Here is a 12893-nt window from a genome sequence, read left to right as displayed (position 1 = left end):
TCATGTTGGATCGCTAAACGTCATCAAAATCTTCAGGTTTGCAGGCTTGACAGCTGGTGCCAGAGTCTTCGTGAGACCTTTCTTGTGATCATGAGACCCAGAGACTACCACCCACTATTTTGTCCGCTTAAAGCGTGGGGTAGTGAATCAAACGAGCAATGGATATTATGGAGCACGCCAAAAAGGTAGGCCCATCGAGGTTAAAGACAGGACCACTACTATTATACCCCATGGCTTTGGCCCATCACAGTGCACATGGAGGGTGCCCGAACTGGTCTGTGCCATCGATCTGGTGCGTACAGTCGGCGAGTGTTGAGAAAGAGCAAGATACTACCAGGCGAGCAGGGTGCAGGGTGCCGGCAGAGAGTGGGAGCATCTCCAGCATCCTCTCGTAAGTAGGATGCAGGCACCCATCGGTTGCACGAGCAGGACGCCTACTCGTCCGCCATCTATCGTTTCTGCTCAGGCTTCTCCACTGCGGACCTGCAGATACTCTGCAGCAAAGCTGTTGGGACACAACGCCATGGTGACCCGGATGCTTTACAACCCCGGGCTGATTGGGACTCTCGTCGATCCAACATGTCCGAGGCAACTAGCTCACTTTTCCAGGCAACCCAAACGTGCTGGACTGCATCTTGTTGCGGAGTCAGTATACTTCTCAATTGACATATTACTGGCAGTCCGGTCCGGCACCACCAACAATATTACAGGGCCATGCACGACTTTCCGAGGCCAGAACGATATTCATTCGCACATACCTAGGTATGTAGGCAAGATTGTCGCAGAACGCAAGATTCGCTACTCGTAGAAGTGTGGGCTCGAATCCCTTAGATGCATTTAAGGACGTGGAGTGATTTGGTTTTTTGGAACCGAACGTCGGCACATAGGCCTACGAGCCATTATCGGTTCACTCGCACAGCCAAAATTTCCAAGGTAAGTGCCGAGTACACGCAAGAGCTAGGCGACCTCAGCGTGGTATTCATTCCAACCTGGTGGCACCTACATAACCCGCAGGACTTGACTGCAACCACGCGCGAAGAAGAGAATACATTTATTGTTAACAAGCTGGTGAACCGACTCGTGAGTGGTAATGAGCCACCGTCCGTCGGCCACGTATGAGAGAAGGCAATGTTATAAATGGAGGCAATAATGGCCATGCACCGAGTATACAAGCGGATGAGGATGTATGATGAGAAGCTGCCCACTCCGTACCGAGTACATGTACTTAGGTATTCATGCGCAGAGGCCCAGCGAGGCGGCAGGATTGTGAGCGACAAACACGCCAAGCACGGACACGACTGGTTAGTCGCCTCCGCATTGTTTGTCTTGTTTGCCAGAAACTCGGTCCCAAAAAAAAGTTTTTGGCGATATCCATGCCATGGGGCGACTGACCGCACAGACTTGTCAGCGGTTGAACTCAGATTCGATATGGCAGCAAGCAAGCGCCAAAGTGAGAGTGCAGACTCTAAAGCCTCAAAAAGGGCCAGAGTGGACAAGGTCGGTCCAAAAGTGAAGGGTGCGCGTGCGGAGGACTTTGGAGGCTTCGACCAGGTAACGAACACTTCAACGCAGGATTTGGTAGAGGAAAAGCCCAAGAGATCGAAGGGAAAGTATGGATCTACGACTCAGAGTCCGTCGACCAAAGCGGAAACATATCTAAATGGTATGTGAACGGGCTCACCGCCTTTGTCAGCCCCAAAAACACACATTGGTCTTTACTGACTTGACCTCAACAACCAGGCCAAACCTCGCGCGAAGCCCATGCGAAGCAAAAAGCCCTCGCGCATGACCGCAAGGCAGCCAAACCTAACGCCGACTCCATCGCTCGGTCAAAGAAGATCTGGGAGCGTCTGCGCCGCAAGTCCCACGTCCCCAAGCAAGAACGAGATGAACTGGTCAAAGAACTCTTCCAGATCATATCAGGGCGAGTCAAGGATTTTGTCTTCAAACATGATTCTGTGCGGGTTATTCAATGTGCTTTGAAATATGCGACTCCGGACCAGAGGCGGCAGATCACAACGGAGTTGAAGGGTAGCTACAGAGAACTGGCGGAGTCCAAGTATGCCAAGTTCTTAATAGCAAAGATGGTTGTGGGCGACGATGCCAGTCGAGATGCCGTAGTCGAGGAATTCTACGGCCATGTAAAGAGGTTGATCCGCCACCCAGAAGCAAGTTGGATTGTGGACGACATTTACAGGACCATTGCGACGAAGCAGCAAAGAGCCATCATGCTCCGAGAATGGTACGGGCCCGAGTTCGTCATTTTTGGCAAGTCAAAGACACACGACGCATCAGAAAATGAGCAGGTAACAGCTGAACTTTCTGATATTCTCACTGAACACCCTGAAAAGAGGGGCCCCATCATGTCTCATCTGCGCGAAATGACCAATCAACTTGTTCAAAAGAAGACTACGGGCTTTACCATCCTCCACGACGCCCTGCTGCAGTATTTCTTGAATTGCAAGCCTGGAAGCCCGGAACTTACCGAGTTTTTCTCCATGCTCCGCGACGATGAGGAAGGGGATATCTACAAGAACCTTGCGTTCACAAAGTCGGGCTCTCGATTGCTGTGCCTTTGCCTGGCGCATGGCAACTCCAAGGATCGAAGAGGGATGCTGAAGTTTTTCAAGACGCATATCAAACTCCTGGCGAGCGACCAATACGGGCATAACGTGCTGTTGACCGCATTTGAGGTTGTTGATGATACGGTGATGACTTCGAAGACAATTTTCCCAGAGCTTCTGAGCAAAGACCTTGAGGCTGAGGCAAGGGAGCAGGAGTTGCTCGCGCAGGTCGAACATCTTACTGCGCGTACTCCACTGCTTTATCTCATGGCCCCCGAGGCACCGAAGTGGCTCATCACACATGAGACAGCCGCACTGATTTCGGAGGTTCGTGAGATACGGAAAGAAACATCCAAGAAGGACCCGGAGACACGCCGCATTGAACTGGTGAAGTATATTGCCCAACCTCTTCTCGACCTTATTACGAACCAAGCGCGATATCTCGCACAGTCGACCTTTGGGTGTCAGTTCATCACCGAGACCGTTTTTGGTTGTGCTGGCTTTGGCGAGGTACAGGCTGCGTTAGGTGCGATTGCAGACCTGGCAGCCGAGGCGGTCGAAGGGAAAGAGCAGCAAGAAGAGAATGACAGGATCCTGGGTACGCCAGCAGTAGGCCGCATGCTCAAGGCTCTCGTGCAAGGTGGACGGTTCAACAAAGCGACGAATTCGATTCAGCTGGTCGATCCGCCTTTGAAATTCGACGAGCTGTTATTCCAGAAGATCCAATTGAAGGGTGGGGACGACGAAATCGTGGCCTGGGCAAATGGACCAAATAGTTTTGTTGTTGTTGCCATGTTGGAGGCCGAGAATTTTGAGAAGAAGGAAGATTTGGTGGAGGTGCTGAGAAAGCACACGAGAGAGTTGGACCAGGAGAACAAAGGGGCGGCCATCATTCTAGAGAAGATTGGCGATGATGGTCGGGAGAGGAATGGCAAGCGAGGCAAAGAACTGGATGCGAAAGAAGACGGACTGGAGGCCGAACATGTGAACGTGGATTCGAACCCGGTCGAGAAGAAGAAGGGCAAGAAAGGGAAGAGCCAAGCCAAGCATTAGGGAATTTCAAACCTTTGGGGGCGCGATATGCTACTTGAAACAGAGTGATTGATCCAAAGAAGGCGAGGCTGAGAATCCCTGTCAGGCTGGTTCACATGCTTCGTCTCTGATGTCCACACAGTTGTATGCGATGGTATTCTTGCACCAATGCAACAACCACGTGCCATTAGAATCTTTTACTCGAGGCAGGCTATCAGCTTCTGCTACTGGGTGGTGGGTGGTGGGTGGCTACTGTTTGACAGAATGATTTGTAACCCTCTCACGTCTCCTATGTTCTTGTTTCCCTTTTTGAAGCGATGCCAGCAGGGTATTACAGTTCCCTAGAACGCCGTACCGGCCAATTCAAGTTGGAGATTGGTAAGATACCATGTCCCGGGTTCTGAAGCGATCGTTGACCGGCGCAAAGGTGAGGGAGTGAGCTAAAGAAGAGCGTATGATGCAGCGGCGGCACAGGAAAGCCGTCTAGAGGGTCATCAGTAGCGGCTCAGGCAACTCGTATGACGATCGGTGGTCCCTGGATATCTTGACCAAACTGTGAAGCACAAGAGATGGCGGGCGAGATGGCGAGATGGCGAGATGGGCGGAAGCTTCTCCCGTGCTGTTTCCGGCAACGAGGGCAACGAGGGGCAACGGTCAATGGTTAGTCTTTGTTGGCAACGGGTGCGGAGGGGAACGAGGGACGATCGCGGAGGATCCTTGAACAAGTCTTGTCCCCTGTTCCTGGCTCATCCCGGCCCTTCAAGGCGCTTCTCCAAAAAGAAACATCAACACCGATTGCGCACACAGCGAAACCCGACTGCCGCAATTGCAGTGCATCACTAGTGCGCACCCACAACCCGCAACGCACACCAAGAACCACCGTCCACACACCTCCAACCTACGCCAACTACGCCCGTTGCATCCATTGTCCTTAAAAGTCCTTCTGCCCTGCTCCTCGTCCCCCGCCTCCTGTCTACTGTACCGAGTACCTTGAAGACCTCTACGTCTCCATCGCCATATCACTCTCTGGTCGTCCCGCCTCGATCGCTCTCCTCCCTCTCTGCGGGCCATGTGCGGCCATGGCTTCTCCCTTTGACTTCTCCAACGGCCACCATCCGCAGCTACAGTATATTGATCTGGCTTTTGATAACGAGTCTCTGGACGACTCGGCCTGTGAACTTGTCTACAGAATACAGCCAAAATGGAGGGACAGTCCTGGCAAGATTGAAATCGTCAAATTCACCGACGGCATCACAAACACTGTGGGTTCCTTTGCTTCATCTACCAGGCACGTGCCCCGGGCTCATGGCTGGTGTCTAGCTGCTCAAGATTGCAAAACACGCCCCAGGGCTCTCTGAAGCTGAGATCGACCGCGAGTCTATCCTCCTCCGAGCCTATGGCAATCACACCGAGATCATCATCGACCGCGATCGAGAGGCCCGATCACATGCCTTGTGCGCAGAACGGGGATTGGCCCCTCCCCTGTTCGCAAGATTCAAGAACGGGCTCTTATACAGATTCATCATTGGTCAAGTCTGCACTCCTCGGGACCTGATCAGTGAACCTATATGGCGCGCGGTGGCCAAACGCTTAGGTGAGTGGCATGCGCGCCTGCCCATTGCCGCCGTGGTGGAAGAGGACAAGAAGGAGGCCTCGAATGGCGTCAATGGTCATGCTCCGAGTGGTAGTCTTGCTTCAAGGCGGCCTGTACCAAATATCTGGTCAGTAATGCAGAAATGGGTCCATGCTCTTCCCTGCGACACCCCGAAACAAGAGGCACGCAAGGAACTGCTCCAAAAAGAACTAGATCGCTCGTTCCACGACCTGGACAATGAGCGAGGTCCCGGCTCGTCAGGGTTCGTCTTTGGACATTGCGACCTGTTAAGTGCAAACGTCATCATGCTGCCAACGGACTGTGCCAGTAGAAAGACAGGAGACTCGGGGCAGGTCTCCTTTATTGACTACGAATATGCCACGCCTTGCCCTGCAGCTTTCGATATTGCCAACCATTTTGCCGAATGGGGTGGCTATGACTGTGATTACAACATGCTGCCAACCCGGTTCATGCGCCGCCAATTCCTCCAAGACTACCTCAGGTCGTACAAAGCCCACAGCGACACCCCGGTCGCCAACAACATGCTGGATATTCTGTGCGATGAAGTTGACCGGTACCGGGGCATGCCAGGCTTCTACTGGGGCGTCTGGGCTCTGATTCAGGCGACCATTTCCGAGATCGATTTCGACTATGCTTCGTACGCTGAGGTCCGATTGGGCGAATATTATGCGTGGAGGGCGGAAGAGAGTGGCAGTCGGGCCCAACAGGGGCATGAAATGCCTCTCCGAGAACGAAGGTGGACAGAAGAATGAGGCCTGCTCGGTATTCCCAGGGTTACATGGAGTGGACAAGAGCGATTGATATACGAGGATGTGATGGTGTCATGGTCATCCACTTCCACCACCATCGATCCACAGCCTCACCGTCAGCGTTACCGTCATGGTAAAATATCCCCAAAAGTCGGCTTTGTGACACATTGGTTTTTCTGTCTGTATGTAGTTGAGTTCGGATTGTTCCGGCCGACCGCCAACGATCCTGGAACGTGCTATTAAGTAATCAATAAAAAGGACGAGATTGCTGCAGAGTAAGCACCTCGCCAGTTCCCATCTACTTGAGTCACCCAGTAGGTACCTAGTTACCCAGGTACTTAGCGAGTAGGTAATCACTCGTAGGGCGGGATCCGCTCGTCTTGGGGTCCCCATTTCATAACGCAGGCTGCTTACGTGGTTCTATTCTCGTGTTGTTGCTTTCGCTGCCGGGGACGGCGACATAGCCCAGCAACTATGATAATTTAGTCCTGTTTCCACCGTACATTCTTTCAGCTTCGGGCCCCCCGCTTCTTCTGCTTCAATTTCTCACGGAATAGCTCGCTGTGTCGTCAACCGTGAGTCAGTCAGGCAAAGCTTCGCTGAAAGTCCGTGCAGCCGCCCCTGCTTTTAGAGATCTGACACGAACGACCATCGTTAATACCACTCGTTACCACTCGTTACCAGTACCGACTTAGGTAGGTACGGCTTAACTAGATGTGGGGAAAGGAACTGACCGACGTGCATATAATAGACCTTCCAACCGTCTGCCTCTTCACCGTCTAATTGGGGGAAAATGAACACATGGTCGCTACATGAACGCCGTGCCATTGGAGCGCTTATACTTCAAGGTCTCAGCTGCTCAAAGATTGTATTGCACATATCGGCCACTACTTAGACCAACTGCTGTCTCCTCTGCCGGGTATCAACACGATTCTTCACCTGCTTCGAGGGACGGGTCCCCTCCCAAGGGATCGACGGCCAAATGCCTCTCGCGTCGCCGAACAACGTTTTCATCACATACAACAATCCCACCGAGCTGAAGAGCAGACAGAATCGCCGGACCGTCTCCTCTTTCGCCTCAAAGAGCTACCGCCCAACCTCGAAGCGCATCGTGCTGGACCGGACGCATTATCGTCCGTTTGTGCGACGATCCGGGGGAGAGACACCGCCACCTACAACAGGACCTAAAGCGAAAAGGAAGGTACCCCCGAGCGGCAAGCAGGACGCTGCCTCGACGGATCCAGAAGGGATGGCGTTTCCTCGAGAAGCCCAACCTCGAAACGATTGCGTACTGGGGAGCCCCATGGCGGACCCTTTCACCAGCTACCCTATCAGCTACGCACCCTACATACCCTTTCTGGTAGATTACTGTAAGTCTGAAGGGAGATCCTCATTGCCTTGGACCGGCTTCGGTGACAGCCACGTTGGAACCTTGGTACAAGACACCTGCAGCAAGTCAGGAACTCAAAGTTGGCCTCATCTATGAAGAGAAGGCACTGCTGACAGAATCTCTCGCTCTACAGTCATCCGGTTCCTCACGCCACGGTTCAGTCCTGCGCTTGCAGTCGAGACCAGCCGCTATCTCATTTGGTTCAATGTGGCGATGCAGAATCCCGAGCTGTTCCACGCTCTGATCGCCCTGAGTCAGGTGTACTACAACATCGACGTCAAGGGGTTTGGCAACACCCACTGGACGGCGTTGTATCACCGAGGTGAGGCATTGAAGCAGCTCAGGCACAAGGTTGAGACGGCCAAGAACGCAGACGATGATGCTGCCATCTTGACGGCCTTGTGGTTGATGGATGTCGATGTCAGTCGTAGCCTTTTTGCTTGTGGAGATGGACTGCAACATGCTGACAGTCTAGGTCGCGCACGATGACCTACATGCTTATGCAATGCACAAGCGGGCCAAAGAGAGAATGGTGTCGACCCGAGGTGGGATAAGGAAGCTAAGTGCCGAGCTACAAGACGAGCTGTTAAAGTTTGTGATTCTGTATCTCCTTGTCTCCTCCAGGCCGTTGGTCTAACAGATTGCCTGGCAGGAGCGAATTCTTCTTACCTCTTCTCCTGCACGGGAGGTTCGTGTGCGAACTCACCGACGACGACGACGTGCTAGTCCGATTCAGAGAAGACCGTCCCGTCAAGCCGACACAACTGGGAGGTTTCCAGGGACTGTTCTCGGTGCTAGCCAGTAAAGGTCTCATCACATCCCAGGCTGTTGTGATCCTCCAGCGGATCTTCAGGCAGCTTTCGAGGGAGCCGCAGTTCTTTCGCAGCAGCAGCAGTCAAGGTAAAGCAGGCGACGAGGACGAGGACGAGGACAAAGGCTCGCAACCGCCTGAACCCGTCGACCCAGCGTTCAACGAAATGAGCCGTGTCCTCTGCATTACCGAAGAAGCTGGACCCCAATCACTGCACCACAAGCTCCTCCTCGCCCTGCTGATCTACATCTTCAACTTCCACAACCAACCGCAACTACTACCTCCAGCGAAGACACCATCTTTCTCTTCACCGCCCTCGTCCTCGTCTTCTTCCTCCGGTGGTACAACCACCAAGACGCGCCATCCCTATCTAGAGATCTTATCGAACGTGGCCCTAGAGCTATCACAACCCAGCAACCCAGGCGACCCCAGCTCCGTCACGGAGCGCGAAGTCACGCTGTGGACCGTGGTGGCGATCGGGGCCGCGTCGAGCTTCAGCCCGTGGCGACTCGAGATCCCGTTCATGGGGCATTTGATCGAGTGGATGGAGAAGGACCGAGTTGAAGACGAGGCGATAAACACCAACAGCAGCACCAGCAACAGTAATGCAGGGCTATTTTCGGCAACAGGGGCACGGCCACCTGCAGAGACGAAGGGTCGAGAAGGCGGAAGTGAAGCCCCAACGACAACCCCGACCTCCATATCGCCCGCGCCCACAAGCGGCGGCGGCGGAAGCGCAGAAGGCAAGAATCTGGACAAACTCACGGCGAGTCTGAGAGGATATTACCTCTATGGCGCAGACAAAAAGACGCTGCGGAGTCTACAGAGATGGAGGGCCACTGAGTCGTCATCAACACCGCCACATCATCCTCACTCATGAGCATGGCATGAGCATGGATGGGTGTGCCGGGACGCGAAGCGAAGAAGGGAACACCGCATCGTGCATTTGCATCTGCATTCGGGTTTACATATGCATCCCGCCGCCATCTGTCTCCCTATCCTGGCTCACCCTGACATGATTGGCGATATTTGTCGGATCAACAGTCCAGACTGGTTGAGTTTGTACCAGTTCTAGCCCAGTATCAGGCCATCACAGCACCAGAACAGTACAAGAGCTACCCAGCGACTGACTACCCAGGCACAAGTACGTATGTGGACCAATCCCTGCTTGTACTCCCGTCCCACTACAATGACAACACAATGCGAAGAATACGCGCTCATGTCCGAAGCAAACCCCCAAAATCCACGTATGGGAGGGGAAGGGTGGCAGGTAGTATCAGTTGTGACTCATGTATGAACACACTCCACCTTCCACGCTTGTGTTTGGCGTACTCGTTCCTAAACACATGCGTATGTATATAACATGTCGTCGTGTGCTACTACTTGCTTACCGCGCAGAGAATACTCCATATATACCCGTGTCTAACGAGGGAGCAGGCATTCCAATTTACCTGATAGGCACATAGCCAGGTAGGGAGATCACAAACAAGTTAGAGAGAGAAGAGAGAGGGGTGAAAAGAAACCATTTATACAGCCTCCCCAGACAACACCACACACCAAAACCAAAAACACAATGACGCTGCACGTCCAGCCCCTCTCGCCCACCAACCCAAACGACGCTCTCTACCTCCCCGCCATCACACGGATCCATCTCGCAGCCTGGCTGACGATCCCGCTCATAAGGGCGATCTACTACGGCGCGCCCGAAGCGTATCCGGGATACCTCGACTCGATGCTGGAGCGGGACACGGAGGCGTTTCGCCACGAGGGGAATTGTCGCTTCGCCGTGGTGTTGGATGATACGTTGCCCGTTGACGAAGAAGTGAAAGCGCTCGAGGTACCGAGAGCGGCGGGAGACGACGTCCAACAACAAGGGACTCGGCGGACGGCGGCGGCGGCGGCGGCGGCGGCGGCAAAGGGAAAAGTCATTGCCGCCATCAAGTATTACTTTATCGACACTCCCTCATCATCTGCCACCACAATTGACACGGCACCCTCAGAACAAAATCCCGCTTCTTCTTCCTCCTCAACAGCAACACGAACATGGGCCCCCTATTCGCACGCCCGTCTCGCCTCGCATTTCTGGTCCCAGCTCGTCAACGCGCGGACTCGCCTCACCGCCCTCCTCGGCCCCCACGTCCTCGTGGACAACCTCTACACCGATCCCGCCCACCACCGTCGCGGCGCAGGTTCGCTACTAATGCGCCACGCATGCGAAGAGGCCGACCGGCGCGGGTTGCCGGCCATGCTTGAAGCGTCGCCCAAGGGGATCGGGGTTTACGAGTCTGTCGGGTTTCAGAGGTTCGTCCCGGCCGAAGGAGAAGAAGAAAGCGGAGCAGGGGCAGAGATATGGGTGGATCTCCGGCGGTGGGAAAATGGAGGGGATAAGGGTGTCGAGTTTTCGGAGCAGAGACTCCAAAGGGATGGTGGGAGGAGGGGGGATGGGTGGTATTGTCAGGTTCTCATGGTCAGGCCTGCTGGGACTGCAGGTGGTAGCACCAAAATCGGCCATCAGAAGGAAGTCGAAGTCGAAGTGGCCGAGATGGGAAAGGGTGAGGCAGCCGTCATCTAGCTGTAGAGAACCTGTGGTAACTCGAATGGACACCAGTACCACCCTCGCTGAGCTTCGGGACTAGACCTGGAACGTAGACTCCATCACTTCATATATGTCCCCTCAGCTCGCAATCCCGTTCGTTCTTACTGTATACAAGATGCTCTGGCCTGAAGCTGGTGGACCTATATCAAACCCCGGGTTCTGTCTGTCCATGAACGATTTGCCCATTCACAAGTGCCTTTTGTCCACTTGCATCGGGGGGATCTATTTCGCTCCTTCGCTGCTTCATGGTTTTGGGCGGAAGAGCCCATGTTCTGACCCGCATGTATCCCGGACGCACCTCAAAACATCTCCCACCAAGTACAAGCTTCCGGTGATACAGAGCTTCAAGTCCAAATTGCTACCCCCCGACTCTCTCGAGGCGATGCTGACCGCTTGTCTGATTGTGATCATCATCTTCTCGTAAGGCGTAACTTTATCATGGCCAAGGATACCTTCAATGCACTCATCAGTGAGGGCCTCAACAATCCCATTCGTGTATTTCATGGCAAGTTTCGCCAAATCAATGGCTCCCATGCTCTTCACCCATGGCATTCCATCAACAGGGCCAAAGGAACACGTCACGACATTATCGTTGGGTCTGAGGAGCTGCATGAGTATGTCGTCGGCTTTCTTGTCGTTCTTGACGGACAAGAGCCATGTCACAGGGAGATGAGGCGGGGGATTGATCCGCCGCCATTGCAGCCTCACGTATGCAGCCAGAGCTGCAGCAGATTGTGGATTGTGGGCCCCGTCGACAAGGACTTGGGCGAAGACGATATCGTCTTTATAAGTGTCGCCTTGTAAATGTCCTGTCATTTGGTCTAGATTCTGTGGCACCAGTTCAGGCGGAAGAACGAGCCATTGCAGTCGTCCAGGAAGAGACGATTGTGCCTGGGGGACGAGTATTTCGAGAGATTGCTTCACTGCTTCAGAGCGCCTTCGATCTGTAGAGACAAGGTAATCCCTGGGAAAAATCAACGGTGCTGGTGTCTGTTCCGTGGGGAGGTCCTGTCTACCTGCGTACAACTCACTGAGACGTGCGTCCGCTAATCGAAGGCAGGAGAAAGCGACGTATAGGTTCTGGCCCTGATGCTGCGCCAGGCCCAAACGGAAAATGACCTCTCCAAACTCGCGTCTTCTTTCCTCGACAGAAATATAGACACCTTCTGTTCCGTTTTCTCCCCACCCCAGATCTTTCAATCTGCTTTCAGCCACGTCGAGGACGTTTCTGAGATTGCTCTGGTCAAGGACGACAGGCACTCCTGGCTTGAAGATTCCGACCTTTTCCCTTGTAACAGCTTCGAGCGAGTCGCCCAAGAAGTCGGTATGATCCAGCCCAACCTTGGTCAAGACACTGGCCACCACATCCTCAGGTCTCAGGACATTGGTTGCATCAAGCCGACCGCCGAGCCCACATTCGATGACGGCAACATCTACCTTGGCATCCGTGAATATCTGGAAAGCCGTGGCCGTGAGGATCTCAAACTCGGATGCATCGATGTTTTCCCTGGCGCTCCGGTCGCGGAAGTGTTGCTCGACCTGGAGGTATAGATCTCGTTCGACAACCCTCTTATTGAGGGTGATGCAGTCCCATCGGTCGATGAGGTGAGGAGAGGTAAATCGCCCAACTCGGTACCCCAAGTGACCAAGGAACGTGGTGACCAGGGCGGCGACGCTGCCTTTGCCATTCGTCCCAGCGATGTGGACCGCTTTCCAGGGTAGGGTAGGATACGCGCTGAAAAGCGGGTTGAGCAACTGGGTGATCCGTTTAAGACCGAGGTTGATCATGCTGGCGAAATACAGAGGTTGTGAATGAGCGACACACAGCGGGTCCAAGCGACCAAGATGGGGATGGTGTCAGAAGTAGAATGGATGAATTTATTGATATATGAAGAAATGCAAAATGCGAAGAAATGACTCGTCGTACCCGTATCGTGTGCGTAAGACTGTGTGTCGGAAACTATCATAATGTAGACGTGTGGCTACAAGCAAATAAATGAGAGAGGAGAAAGAGGAAAAGGAAAGGCGAGAAGTCTTTGACAGAGCCACACAGTGCGAGACAGAAGTTGCGATGCTTGAAGCTGAAGACGAAGTCGCAACCCAGGGCCTTGTGGTAAGCGTGAGTGGCCAATAAAA

General features: G+C 53.6%; 5 protein-coding genes across 5 annotated transcripts; 4 read left to right on the top strand and 1 right to left on the bottom strand.

Moving 5' to 3' along the window:
- Window positions 1–1428: 1428 nt before the first annotated feature.
- On the top strand, window positions 1429–3617 carry Z520_09856 (uncharacterized protein; the record flags this gene model as incomplete). Its single annotated transcript, XM_016780350.1, has 2 exons — window positions 1429–1663; window positions 1741–3617. 2 exons carry the CDS (start codon window positions 1429–1431, stop codon window positions 3615–3617), a joined length of 2112 nt encoding a protein of 703 aa, XP_016628593.1.
- Window positions 3618–4675: 1058 nt separating this feature from the next.
- On the top strand, window positions 4676–5963 carry Z520_09855 (uncharacterized protein; the record flags this gene model as incomplete). The annotated part of the gene is made up of 2 exons (XM_016780349.1): window positions 4676–4858; window positions 4917–5963. The coding sequence occupies 2 exons, from the start codon at window positions 4676–4678 to the stop codon at window positions 5961–5963; spliced, it is 1230 nt and encodes a 409-aa protein (XP_016628592.1).
- A 979-nt stretch (window positions 5964–6942) lies between these two features.
- On the top strand, window positions 6943–9041 carry Z520_09854 (uncharacterized protein; the record flags this gene model as incomplete). The annotated part of the gene is made up of 4 exons (XM_016780348.1): window positions 6943–7330; window positions 7484–7770; window positions 7826–7941; window positions 8003–9041. 4 exons carry the CDS (start codon window positions 6943–6945, stop codon window positions 9039–9041), a joined length of 1830 nt encoding a protein of 609 aa, XP_016628591.1.
- A 693-nt stretch (window positions 9042–9734) lies between these two features.
- Z520_09853 (uncharacterized protein) lies at window positions 9735–10733 on the top strand (the record flags this gene model as incomplete). Its single annotated transcript, XM_016780347.1, has 1 exon — window positions 9735–10733. The coding sequence occupies one exon, from the start codon at window positions 9735–9737 to the stop codon at window positions 10731–10733; it is 999 nt and encodes a 332-aa protein (XP_016628590.1).
- A 267-nt stretch (window positions 10734–11000) lies between these two features.
- Z520_09852 (uncharacterized protein) lies at window positions 11001–12545 on the bottom strand (the record flags this gene model as incomplete). Its single annotated transcript, XM_016780346.1, has 1 exon — window positions 11001–12545. The coding sequence occupies one exon, from the start codon at window positions 12543–12545 to the stop codon at window positions 11001–11003; it is 1545 nt and encodes a 514-aa protein (XP_016628589.1).
- Window positions 12546–12893: the final 348 nt, after the last annotated feature.

The sequence above is a fragment of the Fonsecaea multimorphosa genome (genome assembly GCF_000836435.1).
Source record: "Fonsecaea multimorphosa CBS 102226 unplaced genomic scaffold supercont1.26, whole genome shotgun sequence".
NCBI classification, from domain to species: Eukaryota; Fungi; Ascomycota; class Eurotiomycetes; order Chaetothyriales; family Herpotrichiellaceae; genus Fonsecaea; species Fonsecaea multimorphosa.
This window is presented reverse-complemented; position numbering and strand designations above follow the sequence as displayed.